The sequence below is a fragment of the Hippopotamus amphibius genome, chromosome 3 (assembly GCF_030028045.1).
Source record: "Hippopotamus amphibius kiboko isolate mHipAmp2 chromosome 3, mHipAmp2.hap2, whole genome shotgun sequence".
In the NCBI taxonomy this organism is placed as follows: Eukaryota; Metazoa; Chordata; class Mammalia; order Artiodactyla; family Hippopotamidae; genus Hippopotamus; species Hippopotamus amphibius.
The window spans coordinates 74,922,476-74,943,642 of NC_080188.1; the positions used below are offsets into that span (position 1 = coordinate 74,922,476).

Below are 21,167 nucleotides of genomic sequence, written 5' to 3' on the forward strand. Positions count from 1 at the left end.
ACTACTTTGAGAATAGTCTGAAGAAGGGCAGAGGTGGAAGCAGGGAGACCAGTTGGGGGCTTTTGCATGAATTGAAGCAAGAGATGATTGTCAATTGAAATAAGAAAAGTTCTAGGCAGTATATATGGTATATGCCATGACATGTTATATGTTATGTGAAGTGATATATAGCAAGCAGTGTCTTTCACTGGACAGTGGGACAGAGACTTTCTTTTACTTCATACAAGTTTGTGTTATTAGATTTTTTTTTTTTACAATAAGCATATAAATCATTTACAACAAAATTAAACTTTTACAAAAAGATAATATGACAGTAGAGGAAGTTAGGACAATATATGATGAAATTACCCACAATCTCACTACAACATAATTTTTATGTTTTCCATTACAGTGTTTTTTTCCCTGTATATTTAACAAGGTTGTATTTATATTTGCAATCTATATGCAATTTTTGTATACTTCTTTTAAAATTTAACATTATATAATATTTTCCCATGTTGCCACACATACACACACACACAAAAGTTCTACAAATAGAAAATAAGAAGATGCTTTTTATACGTGAACTGTAAATATGTAGTATCAAATTATAATTAATAATTAGTTGAGACAAATATAGCACTGTACTAATGGAATGAGCCATTGCTGTAAAATAGACTTTTTTTTGTTAAGAACCTCATATATGTGATTGGCTCTGTATTGACTTTTTAGTCTAATTTTATAATGGAAAGACATTTTTGTGCTTATTATCAGTATTAGTAGTTTTCTACGTATTTATGAGCAATGAGCATTTTAGATTTCGCTTTCATTTTTAACCCCAATTCCTTAAAAATAATAGAAGTTTCCAACTCACTTTATTTTTGGAACTGTCTCTTCTTTTTGGAGGTGGGGTATGTGGATGGTTAGCAAGGATAACCATGCCTACATAAGACGCCGTCCCTAAAATAAAGGTAGTCCCTTATTTAAAGTAGAGGTAGTGCCCGTAGCCTGAGCTATAATTATAGTTACATGCATAAGTTATCTTGATGGTTTTCCTGAAGTAAACTTTAATGTGTAAACTATGTATAATTCTTTCAAGTGAAAAAAATCTAAAATTCACACTAGATGGAGCTCTTAAGCTAATTCTGGGTTTATCTTTTAAAAGTTTCTTCCTACTGAACAATCTGGTGAAGATAATAACCATAACATTTTTCAATTTAAGCCATTTTTTAGAATGGCAGCAGTGACTAAGGCTCCTATTTTGTACCTTAGGTTGTTTGTACCTTAGTTTTAGATGGAGTATGAGAATGAAGAGAGGAGTCTTATATGGAATTACAATTATATGTGATTTAAAAACTAGATTTACCTTGATATTCCAGAAATGTTTAGCTTCTTAACTTTTTTAGAAAAAGGCGGTGACTGAATATACAGAAAAGCATTTGCTGATCCTGTAACATTCGCATTCCATTTGTAGGCTAGAGAGTTTGTTGACAATTTGTGTAAATTGAGGAATGTTTGTCTTCTTTTCTGTTCAGATTGTTCCTCATGTAGTTAATTTGGTTCACTCCTTCAAAAGTGATGGTCTGCCTTCCAGTACAGCCTTCCTAGTGCAGTTAACAGAACTGATACACTGTATGATGTATCATTATTCTGGATTTCCAGATCTCTACGAACCTATCTTGGAAGCAATAAAGGTATGATAGTTGCACCAGTATTTGTGGAGCTGCAGCCCATGATGCAATAGATGAATGTGGTGAAACATTCCTATAACCTGCTATTCATTTTACTATTTTATGGAAATATGCCTTTTATATGCAATAAAATATACAGTTGGAATCAGGGTTCATTAATTTTTAGGGAGTAATCTCTCTTATTTGCTGTAACTAATCTAAATTAATAGCCATATTTCTTCAGTTCTACAGTGCCAACAATGATAAGGCACATCTTTAAATTCATAACAGCTTTGGGGGAAATTTGTTTTAAAAAATGCTACATTAAGTTAGTACATACATCAGAGTTACATCCCAATATCAGAAATGTTAAAATATGTAAGAGATATCTTAGAATCAAGGAAAGAAAGTTTAATAAAATATTTGACATCTGTTTCTCCTCTGTTTTATTTCATTTTTGCTATGGATTGTTCATGAATGTCCATGTTTCATAGAATCTTTACTTGAATTATTTGTAAGTGTACTGCTATTCAACTTTGTATAGATACTGGATCTAAAAAGCACTGATTTCATTTGTCTCGAAAAAAGGGTCACAATAAGCACACTTTCCTCTTAGTAAATTTATTGCATACTCAGGGCATAGCAAAAAAAATTGGAGAACTTGCCTCAGCTAAATGTATTCAGAAGTTATTAGAAATCAGTTCTATTAACAGTGTTCTTTTTGAGGCCTGAAATAAAATATAAGGTCTCATTATCTTTACTTCTTCTGTATATGAAATGAATACAAAGCATGTTCTTTTTACTGTAGAGTTAGCTAATCAAACTGATCTTGGTTGAGCCCAGAACACAAGACTGTTCAGCAATTAATGTGTACTACTGGTATGATACTTTGACACTTCAGAAGCAAATGTCTTTATGCATAAAAGGGTTTTGTCATGGATTTGATAGTAATGTTAATCTCTTTCTGCAGTGTCTCTGTGTCCATAGATGAAAGCTGTTGCTGTTGTTAAATGTAATTCCTCACTGCTAAATGTTGAAAATTCTGGTAACTGAAATAGGCTCAGAAGAAGCAAGGATCTCCCTCTTAAACTAAGGGAAGCACTTTCCATTAGCTGTTAAGAACAACAGTACAAAATCAGAAGATTAAAATTCCTTCAGAAAATGTTTACTGAGATCTGAGTCCATGGTAATAGCAGTCCAAAAAAGCCTTAATGGTTTTACCAACTTGCCTTATTCTCCAGTGCTCTACTCATGCTTGAAACCACTTGTACTTAAAATTTTATCTCATATGTCACAAAGCCGGGAAGAAAGTGTATCTTGTAATAATTTTCTATATGGTTAAACATGAGATTGAATTTTATTTTTTAAATAAAGTCAGAGGTCATTGTGCTTAGATAGTTTCATTTTTCTTTCTCTGATTACTTTGAGCTTTTGTCCTAAGCGTTAATACTGGGTAAATAATAGTAGTGAATGAAAAGAAGATATTTCTTATTTTCACACTACTTTTCCTCTTTATGATCTATAGGATTTTCCTAAGCCCAGTGAAGAGAAGATTAAATTGATTCTCAGTCAAAGTGCCTGGACTTCTCAATCCAATTCTTTGGCATCTTGCTTGTCTAGACTTTCTGGAAAATCTGAAACTGGCAAAACTGGTCTTATTAATCTAGGGAATACATGTTATATGAACAGTGTTATACAAGCTTTGTTTATGGCGACAGAGTAAGTTTAAATTTGAACTTTTTTACTTTTCATTTTAACTGTAGAAATTGATGCATGCTGGTAAAATGTAAGATGGTGGGATTGTCTTCACATGATTTCTTATATATGGTAGAAATATTAATATTTTCATATAATTGCCTTATTCAGAAATGAAATTGCTTTTAGTTCTCAGGAACTTTTAAAATGCTAACTTATATAAATTATATTTCATGTTTATATTATATATTACATTTAGAGTCTTTTGAATTACTCTGAATTGATATTTATTAATGTAACGGGGATTGATTGAATTTATTTCACAGATTTAAGGGTCCTCAAGTACTAATTTGTTATTATCCTATAAGACAGGTTTTTTTTTAACCTATTTATCTTTTGAGGTGGTCATGTTTAGTTTTTTCTGCTTGTAGATATTTTGCTGTTTATAGTATCAATAACTTCTTTGTTGCTGTTAAAAAAAATTGAAGCTCTGCTTCCCGTCCCAAGTTGATAGATACTGAACAAATGTATAAACAGACATGTTTCTTTGCTGTCTTATAGATTTACTTTCAAATTCATTTTCTTTTGCAGCCAAGCAAATAGGAAATCAGAGGTTGTTAGCTATGTGAATACAATCTGTAAAGGTACAAAGTAATGATACACTTTTCCTGAAGGCAAAAACATGGTTGAATTTTTCTCTTCTGTACCAATAGAGTATTCATGGGAATTGACCAAAGATATTTACAAATTGAGTTCTAAGCCTTTGTAAGCTTTTATGCCTACCTAGAGGAATCATAAACTAAAAGATGAAAAGTTTAGCTTTATTTTCTTTCCTGGCCTTAGAATATGCTATCAACACTAAGGTATTTTTCATTTGGCCTAATGTTTTCTTTTATCTTTTGGTTTGTTTGTATTTGGGATTTTTTGTTTGTTTTTTAAGAAAATGTATACTCCTAGACACATGTGATACTAGGCATAAAGCTAAAATAATCCATGTCTCACCACCAGAGGTCATCTAATCCAGCCATCTCATTTTACAGATGATAGAGAAAGCAGAGACCCAAAGCAGTTATAACTGGCAACCGCAATTCAAACAGCACATTTTATTGTAGAGTGGCCAATAACACTATCTCAGAATGCAGACAACATGTTTTATTTTTTTGGTAATATGTAAATTCTTCATGGTTTAAAAAAAATAAATTTAGAAGTACATAAAATAAAAAACAAGCATTCCCATCCCTAAAGGTAATTTATTAACAGTTTTGCTTGCATTGTTCCAGACCTGTTTTTTGTACAGTGATAAGATTTATCTAGCACAAAAACAAATGGATTGTTTTTTTAAAAACATGTTTATAAAGGATCTTTCTTCTCTAGCCACTTACTTTTTTTTCTTTTAATGATTTGCATTGGAAATAGTCCCATGTTAGGGCAGTGACAGAACTATGTCATTCTGAATAAACAGGTGTACCATAATTTATTGAATCATATTTCTATTGATGAATATTAGGTTGTTTTGCTTATAATTAACATTTCTCTGCCCATGTGCAGATATAGAGGACAATCTTTGAATAGGATGTGCCAAACTGCTCCCCAGAAAGGCTGTAACATTTGAATTTGCATACTAATACATGATTGTACCTATGACCCCAGGCTTTTAGCAGTACCTGATATAATCAGTCTTCAAAAATTTTTCCAGTCTGTAGGAAAATGTCTTTGTGTATATTGCTGACCATTACAGAGTTTTTCCCTGTCTGGTTTTCTTTGTTCATTTGTGTTTCTTTCCTGAATAACCTATTGTTTTCATTGTGCACCTTTCTGTTGGGTCCTTCTTTCTCATACTGATTTATATATACTCTGGATGATAATTCTTTGTTACATACTTTCTTCCAGTCAGTATAATTCAGATTCATGGAGTGTTTTGTTAGCAGTTTTTTATTTTATGTTAGCAGTTTTTTATTTTATGTAGTCAAATCATCATGTAGTTTATCATTTATAGTGTCTGAATTTTAGGTAGCCTTTCCCTCCCCCCCTTTTTTTCCTTTTAAATACCTAAGTAGTTTTGTATTTTACATTTAGCTCATTACTCCTCTGTGGCATTTGTGATGATGTGAAATCTTATCTAATTCCATTTTTTTCCACATGGATACCCATTTGTTCCTGTACTTTTTTTCAAATAGTTTCTTCTTTTCCCATCTGGCACTAGTACCACACTTTTTAAATCACTCTAACTTTACAGTAGTTTTGATGACAGCATATTTTTTTATTTCATGCAGATCTGAAAGAATTTAAAAGTTGTTTACTTAAGCTATTAGTTAATAGCTTAATCTATTTCTATTTGCTAATCCAAAAGATAGGAGTAATGTGTGACAGCATGTGGCCATTGCCAGGCCACGGAGTGAGTGTTCAGTTACTACCATTCTCTTCCTTCTTTACTTCATTTGTAGGCAATGGCTTTGCCAGGTAAAGGGCCTTCAGGTAAGTGAAATTTTGCTTTGAGGATAGTAAGTTCTTGAACTAACTTCCCTTTAGCTTTTAAAAAATGCATCATGTATATGAAAATCACTATATTTTATTATCTTTCAGTTTCAGGAGACAAGTATTATCTTTAAATCTAAATGGGTGCAATTCATTAATGAAAAAATTACAGCATCTTTTTGCCTTTTTGGCTCATACACAGGTGAGTGTGTGTAGTATGTATATGTTAACTGCATTGATAATCTTTAAACTTCACATTATATCAAACTTGGTGAACCTTTTTAACTGATGAAATAATATATAAGATATCTCTCACAGCTCAACAAATCCACATAGAAATCTAAAGAGATACTGCCTGAGATCAGGATATGTCCTAAGTTTTTATGTCTCCCTTCTACCTTACATTCTTGTAGATGAATATTTTACTGACCCATTATTCTAATTATTATAGATAAAATCTGATTTTCTATCTAAAAAGTAAGCTCTTTCATGAAGAAATCTTTTAAAATGCATCTTTAATATTAAGTTTATAGATACTAATTGGTAGATTTTCACAGTAATGAACAATTAAAAATGAACACTTAAAATAATCTTGTGGCATTTTGTCTTCTTTTTTCTCTCATTTCTAATATATATACCCTTTCATTATGACTAAACTTTTAAGCTCTAGAACTTAATGGACAAACTGTTTACCTGTTTAGTTCTAGAGCTTAAAATTTTGTGATGATCTTTTATGTCCACAAATTAATCCAAGGAAATGAATTTATGCTAATGGCAAGAATGTCACATATAGTAAACAGACATTTATTGAGATACACAGTATGCAGTCTGCTAAGCGTTCAAAAAGGAATCCTTATGCTCAAGGAACTTACACTTTGTTTTGAGTAATGCATATGAATATTATATATCATTTATAAATAATAAATATTCTGGTTTTACTCTGATTGTCTTAGTTTCATAGAGGTCTAAAGGAGTAGGTAGTTACAGCCAGAAGAGAAGATAGATTCAAAATCAGTAGAATTGAGTTGATAGGAATGCTTTGTTTTCTGTGTACAAGCTGAGAAATATCTCAGGTATAACTTCTTAAATAGAAAGAAGACAGGATTGACATATGAGATGAGAGTGATGGCCTATGAGGTACTCAAGGGATCATTTTACTATTCTCTCTCTGGGGGGAAATATGTTCACAAATTAAATTTAACATCTCAGGACCAAGGGAGATGAAATCTCCCTGCAACTCCCATTGTTTTCTAGTAAACAGATTTATGTACTTGCTTTATCACTAGTCTGTATTTACTATGTACTATATAGAGTTGACCCTTGAATGTCACATGTCTGAACTGCGAGGACCCACTTACATGTGAATTTTTTTCAAAAAATATGTACTACAGTACTACACAATCCATGGTTGTTTGAGTCCGCAGATGCAGAACCACAAATACGGCGGACCTACCATGAAGTTGTATACAGGTTTTTGACTAAGCAGAGGTTTGGCACCCCTAACCCCCATGTTGTTCAGTGGTCAGCTGTATGATATATATGTATATGTGTATCTGTGTGTATACATGTAGATATAAATACATTATATATACTATATTAACTTATTAAGTCAGAGCTATTAGTAAATAATCTTAGGAGGCTTCCACACTCCCGACAAAAGGAGAAAGGAATTAACAGGAGAACCTAATTAGTTCTGTAAAGTTCTGTCATAGGTGAGACCCTGTCTGTAGCAGGCTGACAAAGGACTGTTTTAGGTAGGTAGATTTTCCCTATATAATTTAAAAGGCATTTCTTTTTATAATGAATAAAGCTAACATTTATTGAGCATTTAAATTTGCCTAGGTCCTGTGCTAAGTGGTTTACATATATTATCTCTTAATCCTCAAAATCAATCTATGAGGTAATAAGGTAGTATCCCTATTTTACAGGTGAAGAAATGGGGCTTATGTTACCTGCTTTCATGGTCATGCAAACAAGTGGCAAGGTTGAAATATAAACCAAATGATTCTGGAACCCCTGTTCAACCAGTGCACCAAATTCCTTTTCTTCAAAATGTCATAAATACTCCTATTTTGATAAAAAAATTTCCTTAACTGAGAATTCTGTCATATACCACAAATATTCAAATTCTAAATTTTCAAGTTACAATCAACTTTTCAGATGCCTTTTTTTTTTTTTTTTTGTCATGGCAAAATCTAGGATTTTAGCCTAGCTTGCTCTGAGGTCCACAAGTAGCCACTTCACTAAACTGCCTCTGTACTAAAAAAATAAAAATAAAATCAGCAAGGTCCCTAACCAGTGTGTTCATCTTCTGTACACTTATGACATGTGTACTCAGTCAAGGAAATTTTCACCTATAATGAGTATTCATGGCTCTATAGAGTATGCCCCTTATTACTTTATCCAAAATATATATTCACTAGCATTTTTTTAAGATTTGATTTTTTTTGTTAATTATGGACTCAAGCACATAGAGGGTTAATACCAGGAACATTATATTAAGTTAAAGAGATTTGGGTTCTGATATAATCCCCTCTGCCACTAATTTAGCTATATGATCTTGGACAAGGCACATAGTTTCTCTAGATCTTAATTCTCATTTTCAGAATGAAAAGTTATGACTGAAAGTTACCTAAATTTATTTGTAACTAATTTTATGTGTTCCATATTTGGCACTTTGTAGTAAAGTTTAAGCCAATGTAATTTTAGTAATCTTTATTAAGCATTATATATTAAGATTTCAGTTATTTGGTTCATGGTGTGAGAATCACTCCCTTGTGTTTTCTCTATCAAAAGAGAGAAGCATATGCACCTCGGATATTCTTTGAGGCTTCCAGACCTCCATGGTTTACCCCCAGATCACAACAAGACTGCTCTGAATACCTCAGGTTTCTACTAGACAGGTAATGAGTATTTCTAAAGCTGTGATCTGAATTATGTTCTTTCATAACAGATTATTTCTACAGAACATTATTCTTACCTTTAAGGACATATTTCAAGTGTTAATCTCTAAAATACCTTGCATTTATTGTATTTTTTTAAAGTGTTCTTTTGCTTTTAATTTGGTTTCTTTTTTTAATTTTCTTACTTTAGACCAGCTGTTCTCAAAGTGTGGGTCCTACCCCCAGGGGTCCCAAAACACTTTCAGAGCTCTTCCCTTTTCCAGCTGTATATCTGTGTATATGTATTTGAGGCCAGATTTTCTTCATATACTTATTCAAAACAATCACAATAGATTGAATGCAGAGCAGATATGAGGATCCAGTCTGTTTTCTGTTAAGCCAGATACTTGAAATATTCGCAAAATGTAAAATAGTGCCATTCATCTCACTAAATATTGGGGAGTTTAGAAAATATAACTATTTTTCACTTAAAAATGTTATTTATATTAACATGTAATGAGTTTATTATTATTTTTAAATGTATTATTACTTTTATTCTCAATTTTTGAATACAGTAAATATTGATAGATATAACCACATAAATGAAAGCTCTTGGGTTCCTCAGTTATTTTTAAGAATATAAGGGCATCCTGAGACAAAGAAATTTAATAACTTCTCTTTAGACCAGTTCATAATTGGGTGGCTTTAGTAAGTTTTATTGTCTTCTTACCACTTAGTTAATAAAACCTGTTATTTCCCTGTCTTTGCCTCCCTTCTGTTATGTGAATGACTAGCAAAGTTAGTTGAACTCCAGCCTTCCTTCCATTCAGCAAAGATATGTTGGGTGGTTTCTTTGTGCCAGGCTTTCTGTGAGATGCCAGGCAGACAAAGATATATAAGACAGTTAGTAGACATATATAATTAACTATAATAAGTGCTATAAAATAGCAGTATGAAGAAAGTGTAATGAGAATATAGGGTAGGAACAGTCCCTAACTTCTCTTCTGATCTACATTCTCAAACTGTTCAATATTCCTCTTGATTAAAGGAGGAGAAACTTGATTTTTTCAATTAAGCATTATATTAGATAAGAATAATTTGGCTATTTACATAATCAACCAATATTTTAAAGTAGAAATGACATTTAAATTTAGCGAAGTAGCTATATAAAGATATACTCTCCTGCAGGCTCCATGAAGAAGAAAGGATCTTGAAAATTCAGTCCTCACACAAGCCTTCTGAAAGTCTGGGGTGCAGTGAAACTTCTTTACGAGAAGTAGCCAATAAGGCAGCTGTACTAACAGAGACCCCTTGCACAAGTGATGGTGAGAAGACATTAATCGAAAAAATGTTTGGAGGAAAATTACGAACTCACATATGTTGTTTGAACTGCAGGAGTACCTCACAAAAAGTGGAAGCCTTTACAGATCTTTCACTTGCCTTTTGTCCTTCCTCTTCTATGGAAGACTTGTCTTTTCAAGATCTGGCATCATCACCCAGTACACAAGATGATGGTCTAATGCAGGCCAGTGTACCTGGTCCTTCAAAAGAACCAGGAGTCTGTAATCCATCAACAGCTGCCTCTGCTTGTGACTCAGCTGTGAATGAAAGAATGGTCGACAGTCCTGATGAGTTTTGCTGTACTGAAGACACTTCTGTCTCTAATGACTCTAGCAAGACACTTGCTAATAAAGATGTACCTCAGAAAACAGGAGGTGAAACCACACCTTCAGTAACTGATTTACTAAATTATTTTTTGGCTCCAGAGATTCTTACTGGTGATAACCAATATTATTGTGAAAACTGTGCCTCTCTGCAGAATGCCGAGAAAACTATGCAAATCACAGAGGAACCTGAATACCTTATTCTTACTCTCCTAAGATTTTCATATGATCAGAAGTATCATGTGAGAAGAAAAATCCTAGACAATGTGTCACTGCCACTGGTTTTGGAGTTGCCAGTTAAAAGAACTACTTCTTTTTCTCCATTGTCAGAAAGTTGGTCTCTAGATGTTGACTTCACTGATATTAGTGAGAATCTAGCTAAAAAATTAAAGCCTTCTGGGACTGAAGAATCTTGCTCCCCAAAATTGGTGCCCTATCTATTGAGTTCCGTTGTCGTTCACTCTGGTGTATCCTCTGAAAGCGGGCATTACTATTCTTACGCCAGAAACATCACAGGTACAGAGTCCTCGTACCAGATGTGCCACCAGCCCGAAACTCTGGCATTAGCCTCCTCCCACAGTCATTTACTGGGGAGAGATAGCCCCAGTGCAGTTGTTGAACAGGATTTGGAAAGTAAGGAAATGTCAAAAGAATGGTTTTTATTTAATGACAGCAGAGTGACGTTTACTTCATTTCAGTCAGTCCAGAAAATTACAAGTAGGTTTCCCAAGGACACAGCTTATGTGCTTTTGTATAAAAAACAGAACAGCACTAATGGTTTAAATGGTAATAATTCAACCACTGGACTCTGGGTAAATGGAGACCCACCTCTACAGAAAGAACTAATGGACGCTATAACAAAAGACAATAAACTATATTTACAGGTAAGTTGGAAATATAAGCTTCATCATTTGTGGAAAATATTTAAACAATTGACAGGTGGTTAAATAAGTGCCTTAATTTTGAAATCCAACTTCTGCATTTTCAAGGAATTTACAAAGTGGTGATTTTGAAATTTGAATCTGGATTTATATGAAATAGGTTCAACCAGTATAACTAAATTTTCTTACTTTCTAATGTTATGAATTAGTTATAAAAAGTCACAATTAGATGCAGTGTAGAAGCCCTTATTTGTTTTTAATTACAAAATATGTGATCATTATAAAATCTTGCCATACAGAAATGTAGGAGGTTTAATAAAATGGAAGTATTTTCCTCTTCACTTTAGTCCTACCTGCCAGGGGAAACAGCTGCTAAATTTGTATTTATTCCATCTAGACCTTCGTATGAATATTTTAAGGACTATTTATTGACATTCAGGTGGATAAAATAAAGGACACTAAATGCAGAATATGTAAAGAAAGGATACTTGTATTCTCTAAGGACCTGATCAGTAGAACCAAGGCAATAGAACAATTAGTAAATAAAAAGTATGGAGTAAATGTTTCGTATGAGCTGAATTTTCTTATACTTTTTGCAAGGAGTTAATGATTTTTCTTACTTTAAAGTTAATAAAGACCTTGCTGTGAAAGTAGTTTTCTTTGAAACCTGCCAACTTGCTATCAACATAAAGGACCAGAAGTAGATTGTAGTTAAAATTGTAGGTGTATTAATTGGGTAGTCCAAATGATTTTACAAGTTTAAATAAGTAAGTTTCTAAAAATTTTGTTACAAACTCCTAAAAGATATAGAATAAGAGAAAAAATAGTACTGATTTTTAGAGGGAAGTTTACTCAAAAATTTTCAAATTTACTATTATAAAATACTCCAATAATGATACATGATACATTTTTAAAGGAGTATGGCAATGTTCCAGAGTCACACAAAAACAATACAGTTTACAGAAAAAGAAACAATACTCATTATTCACTACCAAAGACTCTAACATCTAGTCAGAAGGCTTATGATCAAGGTAACAGAATATACTCCACCATGTCCTTCTCACTACCTATCAAATAAGCACTTAGATAGGAATCATCATGGTTCTTGAAGGTTGGAGAGGTAGAATGAGGGTAAGAGGGTTAGGTTGAAATAGAAATTTTCTACAATATAAACTATGAAAATAAGGCCCAGTGCAATCTTGACTTTTGAAAATATGCAGAAACTACTCTAACTTCTGTCACTGGAATGCCAAAAGCTTTTTTAACCATAACAACTACTTGTATTGCAGTCTAGCTCTACGTGATTTTCTCTATCTTGCCATTTACCCCAGTACGTCCTGATTTTACAGTGTTTATGTGTGATGAGCCATTCTTTTCATTATTATTTTAATACTCTTACATGTCATTATAAAGGAAAACCATTATGTACTTTGTTAATTCAGTTTCTCAGTGTTGTGCAGTTGTTCTAAATTCCATTTTAAGTCTCAGATTGGCCAGTTTTAATGCAAAGATGGTGTCACTAAATTTTACACTAAGGTGTTTTTTTACCTGTATTAAGACTCTTAGGCTATTAAAGCTTCATTATCAAAGTGCCTTTTTAAGGCACATTACAAAAACAAATACTCAAATACTCAACTGTTAATTAGAAACTTAAATATATTTAGACTTTGTATTATTTACCTTTAAATACAGTAATGTAATTGATAAGGTTTGATCTGTGATGTTCCTCATATTGTATAACTGAGTCATCCTGGCATTTTAAGTTTGCATTAGGAGACTGTAGTGTTTCTCCTGTTCTTCTGATGACTGTTTTCATAATTGCTAGGGAGTGAGAATGTGTGGTGTTGAGATTTTGTATACGCCAGTTTTCAACAATCATTTTTTAGTTTTGAACACATGAGACATGTATGTATATGTTTTTGCTCTTATTCTGTTTTGTTTTTACATTCATTCTTGAGGTACAGTTAAAAGTTTGTGCCCATTTCATAGTAATAATGCTTTGTAATAGATTGCTATGTCTAGGATACAGCTTTGGCTTTAAGAAATATCATTATACCTATTTATAAAACAGTTGTAAAAAACTTAATCAAATCTTAGTAAAAGTAAGGATGCAGAGTTGAGTAAAGTCACAACTAGATTTACAAGTGTTAGAAAGACTCTTGCTCTTCCTAGTACTGGCAGGTTTTGAAAAGCCTGGGCAAAAATATCCTATCTGACAAACTATTTTCTACTCTGTATCCTAGCCTGACACAATAGCAATACACATTGTGGATCTTGAAGTAAATTTTGGAAAGGGCTTGACTCTTCATATATTTCTCTCCCCAGCTTCCATCAGGAGTATCTCCATTATTTTAGTGTCTGAACTGCGAAGAGCATGCTTTCAGTTAGGATCCAGTGAGAGAAAGGTTGTGTAAATCACACCACCTATCCCCACATGTCCCATACCAGCTGCAGACAGTTCTCTCCTTCCTTTGGTTATATTTAAAAGACGGTTTCTTTCCTTTGTTTCTTTGGAGGAGGTGGGAGTTTGTCTTAATTTTTTTCTTCATCCTACATACAGAAGAGTATACATTATATTTGTGTAGTTTAAAGGAAAAGAAAAAGATGGATTAATTTAATGTTTACAGATTACTTAAATGAGAGACCTAAATATACTGAAAGGCTTTTGTCCCAAAGCAGCAGTAACTCCTTTTTGTCACAACATCAACAGCCCACTGCTGAAATTAATTTTAATACTTGATATAAAATTGGAATATAAATTACATATGCTGTGAGATTCATAATTTGTGACATTTACCTATTATTCTCATCTATATTAAAGAAATAAAATGAAAAGCAGTTTCCCCTACTTTTATCCATAGTTTAAGCTTATCTTCTGAAAACAGAATATCATATATTTTTCTCCATCAGCCATGTGTTTATATAAATAGCGAAGAAAGAAAAAAAGGAATATTACTTTCTTGGGAAGCTCTATATCTTATAAAATAGGTTTCAGGTGTCTCAGAAGCAGTGGTATTACTAAGTTTGGTATTTTGTAGGTCCTTCAACATAGTTTCTGGTGGGAAATCATTTTTTAACAAAGTCTAGGCAAAATTTGCTGTATCTTTTGGGAGCAGAACTTCTTGAACTCTACTTTACATATTTACTGAGTTTTATTTATTTCATTAGGGAATATGATCTGTATCCTAAACCAGATATTGTTTCTTAGATACAGAGTCATATTTTCATTGCTCGGATAGATAGCTTAATAGATTATAGAGGCAGAATAGAGGATTTTTGTTTCTTATTTTTGTGTCCATTTCTGATACATCTATGGCAGCTTTTATTTTCTGTCTGTAAAACATAATTCTTTAATTTTACAAATAGAAGAATAAATTAATATAGCTCCTGAAAAACATTGTGTGGTTAGACATGATACAGAGGAGCCAGCAGTTATACATGTTGTAAATGATAGAGTTAATGAAAAAAATGTTTTTGAGAAATATCCTGCAAATTAAATTTTAAAAGCCTCTCTAAGGCCTGTCAGAGACTGGTTAATTAGCCCATTCTGCTATAAGGATTTCTTATCTAAGGTTACATTCAGCCATAAAAATATGTGGTTCTTGGTAATTTTGTGTATTGGGAATCCCACAGCAGTCGCTGTATGCTTGCCAAGAAACCGAGTGTCTATAATGTGAGGGATAGATGTCAGGGTAAGCCTGGGATTCTTTCTTCATAATAAAAATTGGGCATCTCATGAAGAAGATAGAATAGTCAACTCAGAAACTTTAGCTAGAAATTGTAAAATAATATTACCTTCCCAGGAGGAGCTAAGTAATTGGGCTTTTAGTTGAAAAGTTGAAAATAGTACTGTTTTTGTTTTTAACGTTGATGGTACTGTGAAAGTTCTTCAGGATGATTATACCTAACCAGTTAAGGGTTATGCTGTTACACCAGTGGCTTTTAGACCTTGATGACACTGATGACCTCATTTGAAAGTTACAGACACTTTCCCAGAAAATTGGACATATGCCAGAATATTTTGCCTATTCTTCCTAGGATTTTATGCCAGTTGTAGAATCCAGTTCTAGGGACTTCCTAGGTGGTGCAATGGTTAAGAATCTGCCTGCCAATGCAAGGGACACGGGTTCGAGCTCTGTTCTGGGAAGATCCACATGCCGTGGAGCAGCTAAGCCCGTGCACCACAACTATTGAGCCTGTGCTCTAGAGCCTGTGAGCCACAACTGTTGAGCCTGTGTGCTGCAAGTATTGAAGCCCATGCACTTAGAGTCTATGCTCTGCAGCAAGAGAAGCCACCGCAGTGAGGAGCTTGCACACCACAGTGAAGAGTAGCCCCTGCTTACCGCAACTAGAGAAAGCCCATGTGCAGCAATGAAAGAAAGCCCATGTGCAGCAATGAAGACCCAACACAGCCAATAAATAAAAATAAATACATACATTTATTTCCAAAAAATATCCAGTTCTACACCTTGCCAAGTGAATTTGCAATTTATAAGGAAATAAATGTGTTTATTCACATTTGTTCCTTTTGTGGCTAAGTGCCTAATGGTGTTCTAGTCTGCAATCATTAATATTTATTGAGCACCTAATATGTGTCTGGCACATAGATGAATATGGTTCCTTATAAAAGTTCTAATAATCTAAAAAGTAGAGGAATGTTTTAAGCAATACTGTAAGTAGACAGGGTTCATTTACCTCTACGGAGAAATATTCGGAGGAAAGGGTAGGAAAAAATTCAGCCTTCTTTGATTATTTACACTTTTTACTGTAATCACCCACTTCCAAATTAACCCCACTTGACTGAAAGCAGATAATCCATTGTCATAGCCTTTGAATTCTGTGTTTTGTGTCTTAGAAAGGAAACCCATTCTTGTGTATGTTGATGAGTTGCAAGAACTGTGATATTTCTGTAGAGAAAATTTAAGACCATAGGGCTTCAGTTTCCTCTTTTGTAAAGTGGGGTATTGAAAGAGAACAGCCTTCAGTATCTGTCACTCTTTATAGACTTACACCAGGATTTTGCTCTCTATCTTGTTTGCTCCATCTGTGATTATGCACTTTAGTAAGATTTGGTAAAGATTAGTGCAATCAATATTTTTAAAGTTACTGAGATTTGAAGGATGCTTATTAAGGATTAAGGTAATTTAAAAATATTTGTATAGGTGATATACCCATCCACTGTGTTTAGAATTTTAATTTCATAAAAACTTTTTAATTTTAGGAACAAGAGTTGAATGCTCGAGCCCGGGCCCTGCAAGCTGCATCTGCGTCCTGTTCATTTCGGCCCAATGGATTTGACGACAATGATCCACCAGGAAGCTGTGGACCAACTGGTGGTGGGGGTGGAGGAGGATTTAATACAGTTGGCAGACTCGTATTTTGATGCTGAGAGAGTCCAAAATGCACTGGTTACAAAACATCCAATACTATGACTGTTAAAATGTCAGACTGTAACAAATATCATATCTATCTTTTATTTTTCTTTTCATTAGACCCTTAAGAAAACACACTGAGTGCTTGTTTTTATTTTCTTGACAATACATTTATTAACAAAATGCATCATGGGAAAAAAATCTACCTCTTAAAATTCCATTTGCTTTTATGGTTAGACATGCTTGACCAAAAATTTTTAGAGGAAAATATGTACCTGGTCCCTAATTAAGCTGCATTAAATTTAGTAGAGGCATTTAAATGGTCCTGTCCTCAGTTTTACTGAACAAAAAATAGATTTCATTTAGCATCCTATTTAAAGAATTGGTGTTAGAGGTGACGAAAATATTGTTAAAAAGGAAAGAGAAAATTTTTATTTCCTGTGTAATTACCCCATTATTAAATTTGTCTTTGAGAATACTAGAGATGATACAGTCTCTCATGAAGGCAATAACGTAAACTTTATCGAGCTGTAATACTTTTCAGGTTTGTTCAGTGCTGTCTTCAGCATCACTGTATCTGCATTTTAAGTACAAATGTTTTAAAAAAAAGGATTATTTATACATATGTGCTGAATTGATTTTAAGAAAGGTGCATGATCCTGTAGGAGCCACATTTTTACCTAAAAATTGCTAACTTTGTAGTATTTCTAATTGTTTGAGGATTTTAAAAATTCTATTTCAGGGAGTATATCTTCTGTGTGTATTGAAGGAGGTGAGTTCTGTATGTGCCTTGCAGTACTGTTATTCAAAAATAGGAATCTTTGGCTGCAGAAAAGTTTTTTTAAAATGAAATGTTAGGAAGTAATTTTTTGTGCTAACATTAAAATTATAACTTTTTGAAAGGTGTTAGATTTTCCTGAAGTAAAATCTGATGGTTCTAAATCAATAAGTGTGATAGTTTGTTTTTAACTCTTAGAAGAATTCGAAGGAAATGAACCTAGTCAAGTAAAAAAAATTTTTTGATTTTGTTACTTAATCCTCAGAATATTAAACATTGATCATGTATTTTTAGAGTTGTACATTTGGGTTTTGTTTTTTTGTTTTCATTTGAGTCGTGTTTTGCACAGTTGTTTCTGTTTCACAGTTTCAGATAAAATGTTGAAATGTCAGTCCCACGTTTTCTTTTGCCAGGAAACTGGAAACAAGTCACTTCTCCTGGGTCTTGATTATACAGTATTCAGGAGTTATCCCAATTGTCCCCATTCCTAAAAGTTTTAACTTATCCATGGTGTACATTGTTCTGAAGATTGGTCATATTTATTGTGAAAACATTTTAAGGAAAGAATGTTCTTTGGTGATTTGGGGTTTATCTTGTTCCCAAGCTTTTAATGGCAGTGGTTAAAAACAGAACTCCTCATCTTCATTCTACTACTTCCTACTTTCTGGTCACCAGGAAGATTAGGAAAACTGATTGGATTAGTCAAAAACTGGAAATTCTTTGCAGAATTGAGATTTCTCTTCCCTACAAATCACTGAAGCAGAAGGATTTTTATCAACTTTCTTTCCTGTGGACTTCTTGTTCTAATAGTGAATGTCTAAGCTATGCATTCAGTTATCCACGGGCTAGATGCTAGTGTTAGCATCTACTGAAATTGGTAAAGTAATTTAATACTTGGTGGGTTGATACTGGGTTCAGCTGCTTCTACTAGGAATTTCCATAAAGACAGACCTACACAAAGTTTCACCAATGAATAGCAAATCATTTGAGGATTTTTAAGTGTCAAAGAAATACATATTGAATTTTCAAAATGATAACACAAAGATGAAATTCTAGTTATGTAATAATATTGAGCATATTTAGATAACTTCATACCACTACCAAAGACTGGAAATTAAAGATTTACTTTTAAGATTAAAAATATAGTAACTAATTATTTGCTAAATTTTTTTAATTGAAGTATAGTTGATTTACAATGTGCTAATTTATGCATACAGCAAAGTGATTCAATTATACATATATATGCATTCTTTATTATATTGTTTTCCAATTTGGTTTAGCTCAGTATATTGAATATAGTTCCCTGTGCTCTACAGTAGGACCTTGTTGTTTATCCATTCTATATGTAATAGTTTGCATCTGATAACCCCAAACTCCCAGTCCATCCCTCCCCCACCTCTCCTCCCCCTTGGCAACCAAGTCTATTTTCTACTTATGTGTGTCTGTTTCTGTTTTGTAGATATGTTCCTTTGTGTCATGGTTTAGATTCCATGTATAAGTGATACCATATGGTATTTGTCTTTCTCCTTCTGACTTATTTCACTTAGTATGACAATCTACAGTTCCATCTGTGTTGCTGCAGATGGCATTATTTCATTCTTTTTTATGGGCGAGTAGTATTCATTCCATTGTATATATGTATCACATCTTTACCCATTCATTTGTCGATGGACATTTAGGTGGTTTTCATGTCTTGGCTATTGTGAATAGTGCTGCTATGAACATTGGGGTGCATATATCTTTTTGAATTCAAGTTTTGTCTGGATATTTGCCCAGGAGTGGGATTGCTGGATCGTATGGTAATTCTATTTTTAGTTTTTTGAGGAACCTCCATACTGTTTTCCATAGTGGCTGCACCAACTTACATTCCAACAGTGGAGGCGGGTTCTCTTTTATCCATACTCTCTCCAGCATTTGTTAATTTGTAGACATTTTTTTTGATGTCATCTTTTTAATGATGGTCATTCTGACTGGTGTGAGTTGGTACCTTTTTGTAGTTTTGGTTTGCATTTCTCTAATAATTAGCGATGTTGAGCATTTTCTCATGTGCCTGTTGGTTATCTGTGTGTCTTCTTGGAAGAAATGTCCATTTAGGTCTTCTGGCCATTTTTGATTGGGTTGTTTTTTTTGTTATTGATTTGTATGAGTTGTTGGTATATTTTGGAAATTAAGCCCTTATCGGTCCCATCACTTGCAAATTTTTCTCCCATTCCATAGGTTGCCTTTTCATTTTGTTTATGGTTTCCTTTGCTGTGCAAAAGCTTGTAACTTTGATTAGGTCCCATTTATTTGTTTTTATTTCTATTCCCTTGGGAGACTGACTTAAGAAAACAGTGGTATAATTTATGTCAGAGAATGTCTTGCCTATTATCTCTTGTAGGAGTTTTATGGTGTCATGTCTTATGTTTAAGTCTTTAAGCCATTTGAGTTTATTTTTGTGCATAGTGCGAGGGTGTGTTCGGACTTCATTGATTCCCATGCAGCTGTCCAACTTTCCCAATACCACTTGCTGAAGAGACTGTCTTTTTCCCATTGTATATTCTTGCCTCCTTTGTTGTCCATAGGTGTGTGGGTTTCCTTCTGGGCTCTCTGTTCTGTTCCTTTATCCATGTCTGTTTTTGTGCCAATACCATGCTGTTTTGATTACTGTAGCATTGTAGTATTATCTGAAGTCTGGGAGGGTTATGCCTCTGCTTTGTTCTTTTTCCTTGGGATTGCTTTGGCAATTCTGGATCTTTTATGGTTCCATATAAATTTTAGAATTATTTGTTCTAATTCTGTGAAAAAATGTCATGGGTAATTTGATAGGGATCGCATTACATCTGTAGATTGCTTTGGGTAGTATAGCCATTTAACAATATTATTCTCCCAATCCAAGAGCATAGGATATCTTTTCATTTCTTTGAATCATCTTCGGTTTCCTTTATTAATGTTTTATAGTTCTCAGCATTTAAGTTTTTTGCCTTCTTAGATTTATTCCTAAGTATTTTATTTATTTTTTTGGCATGATTATAAAAGATATTCTTTTTTTACATTGCCTTTCTGATATTTCATTGTTAGTGTAAAGAAATGCAACTGATCTGTGTATGGTAATCTTATATTCTGCTACCTTGATGAATTTGTTTATCAGTTCTAGTATTTGTGTAGAATCTTTAGGGTTTTCTATCATGTCATCTGCATGTAATGACAGTTTTACCTCTTCCCTTCCAATTTGGATACCTTTTATTTCTTTTTCTTGCTTGAATGTTGTGGTTAGGACTTCCAGTAATATGTTGAATAAAAGTGGTGACAGTGGGTATCTTTGTCTTATTCCATATTTTAACAGGAAGGCTTTTACCTTTTCACCATTGAGTGTTATGTTGGCCCTGGGTTTGTGATAAATAACTTTTATTATATTGAGATATGTTCGCTCTATATCCACTTTAGTAAGAGTTTTTATCATGAATGGATGTTGAATTTTGTCAGATGCTTTCTCTGCATCTATTGAGATGATCATGTGGTTTTGTCCTTTCTTTCATTGATATGGTATATCACATTGATTTGCATATGTCAAATCACACTTGGGAACTTGGGATGTGTCCCACTTGATTGTGTAAAATCCTCTTGTATTGATACTTTTATCATTTTTTAGTGTCATTCCTTATCTTTCTTTATGGCCTTTGTTTTAAAGTCTATTTTGTCTGATATGAGTATTGCAACCCCTGCACTGTCATTTCTGTTTTCATGAAATATCTTTTTCCATCCCCTCACTTTCAGTCTGTGTGTGTCCTT

At 33.3% G+C, this 21,167-nt stretch overlaps 1 protein-coding gene across 1 annotated transcript in view; it reads left to right on the forward strand.

Moving 5' to 3' along the window:
- The window catches only part of USP38 (ubiquitin specific peptidase 38), a 29,952-nt gene extending 12,266 nt beyond the window's left edge, over positions 1–17,686 (forward strand). Inside the window, exons 5-10 of the mRNA XM_057726885.1 lie at positions 1,515–1,673; positions 3,175–3,368; positions 5,928–6,021; positions 8,616–8,722; positions 9,890–11,249; positions 16,468–17,686. Of these exons, the coding sequence (XP_057582868.1) occupies positions 1,515–1,673; positions 3,175–3,368; positions 5,928–6,021; positions 8,616–8,722; positions 9,890–11,249; positions 16,468–16,629 (2,076 nt within the window). The 3' untranslated portion in view covers positions 16,630–17,686. The remainder of the gene's footprint in view (positions 1–1,514; positions 1,674–3,174; positions 3,369–5,927; positions 6,022–8,615; positions 8,723–9,889; positions 11,250–16,467) is intronic.
- The last annotated feature ends 3,481 nt before the right edge of the window (positions 17,687–21,167 follow it).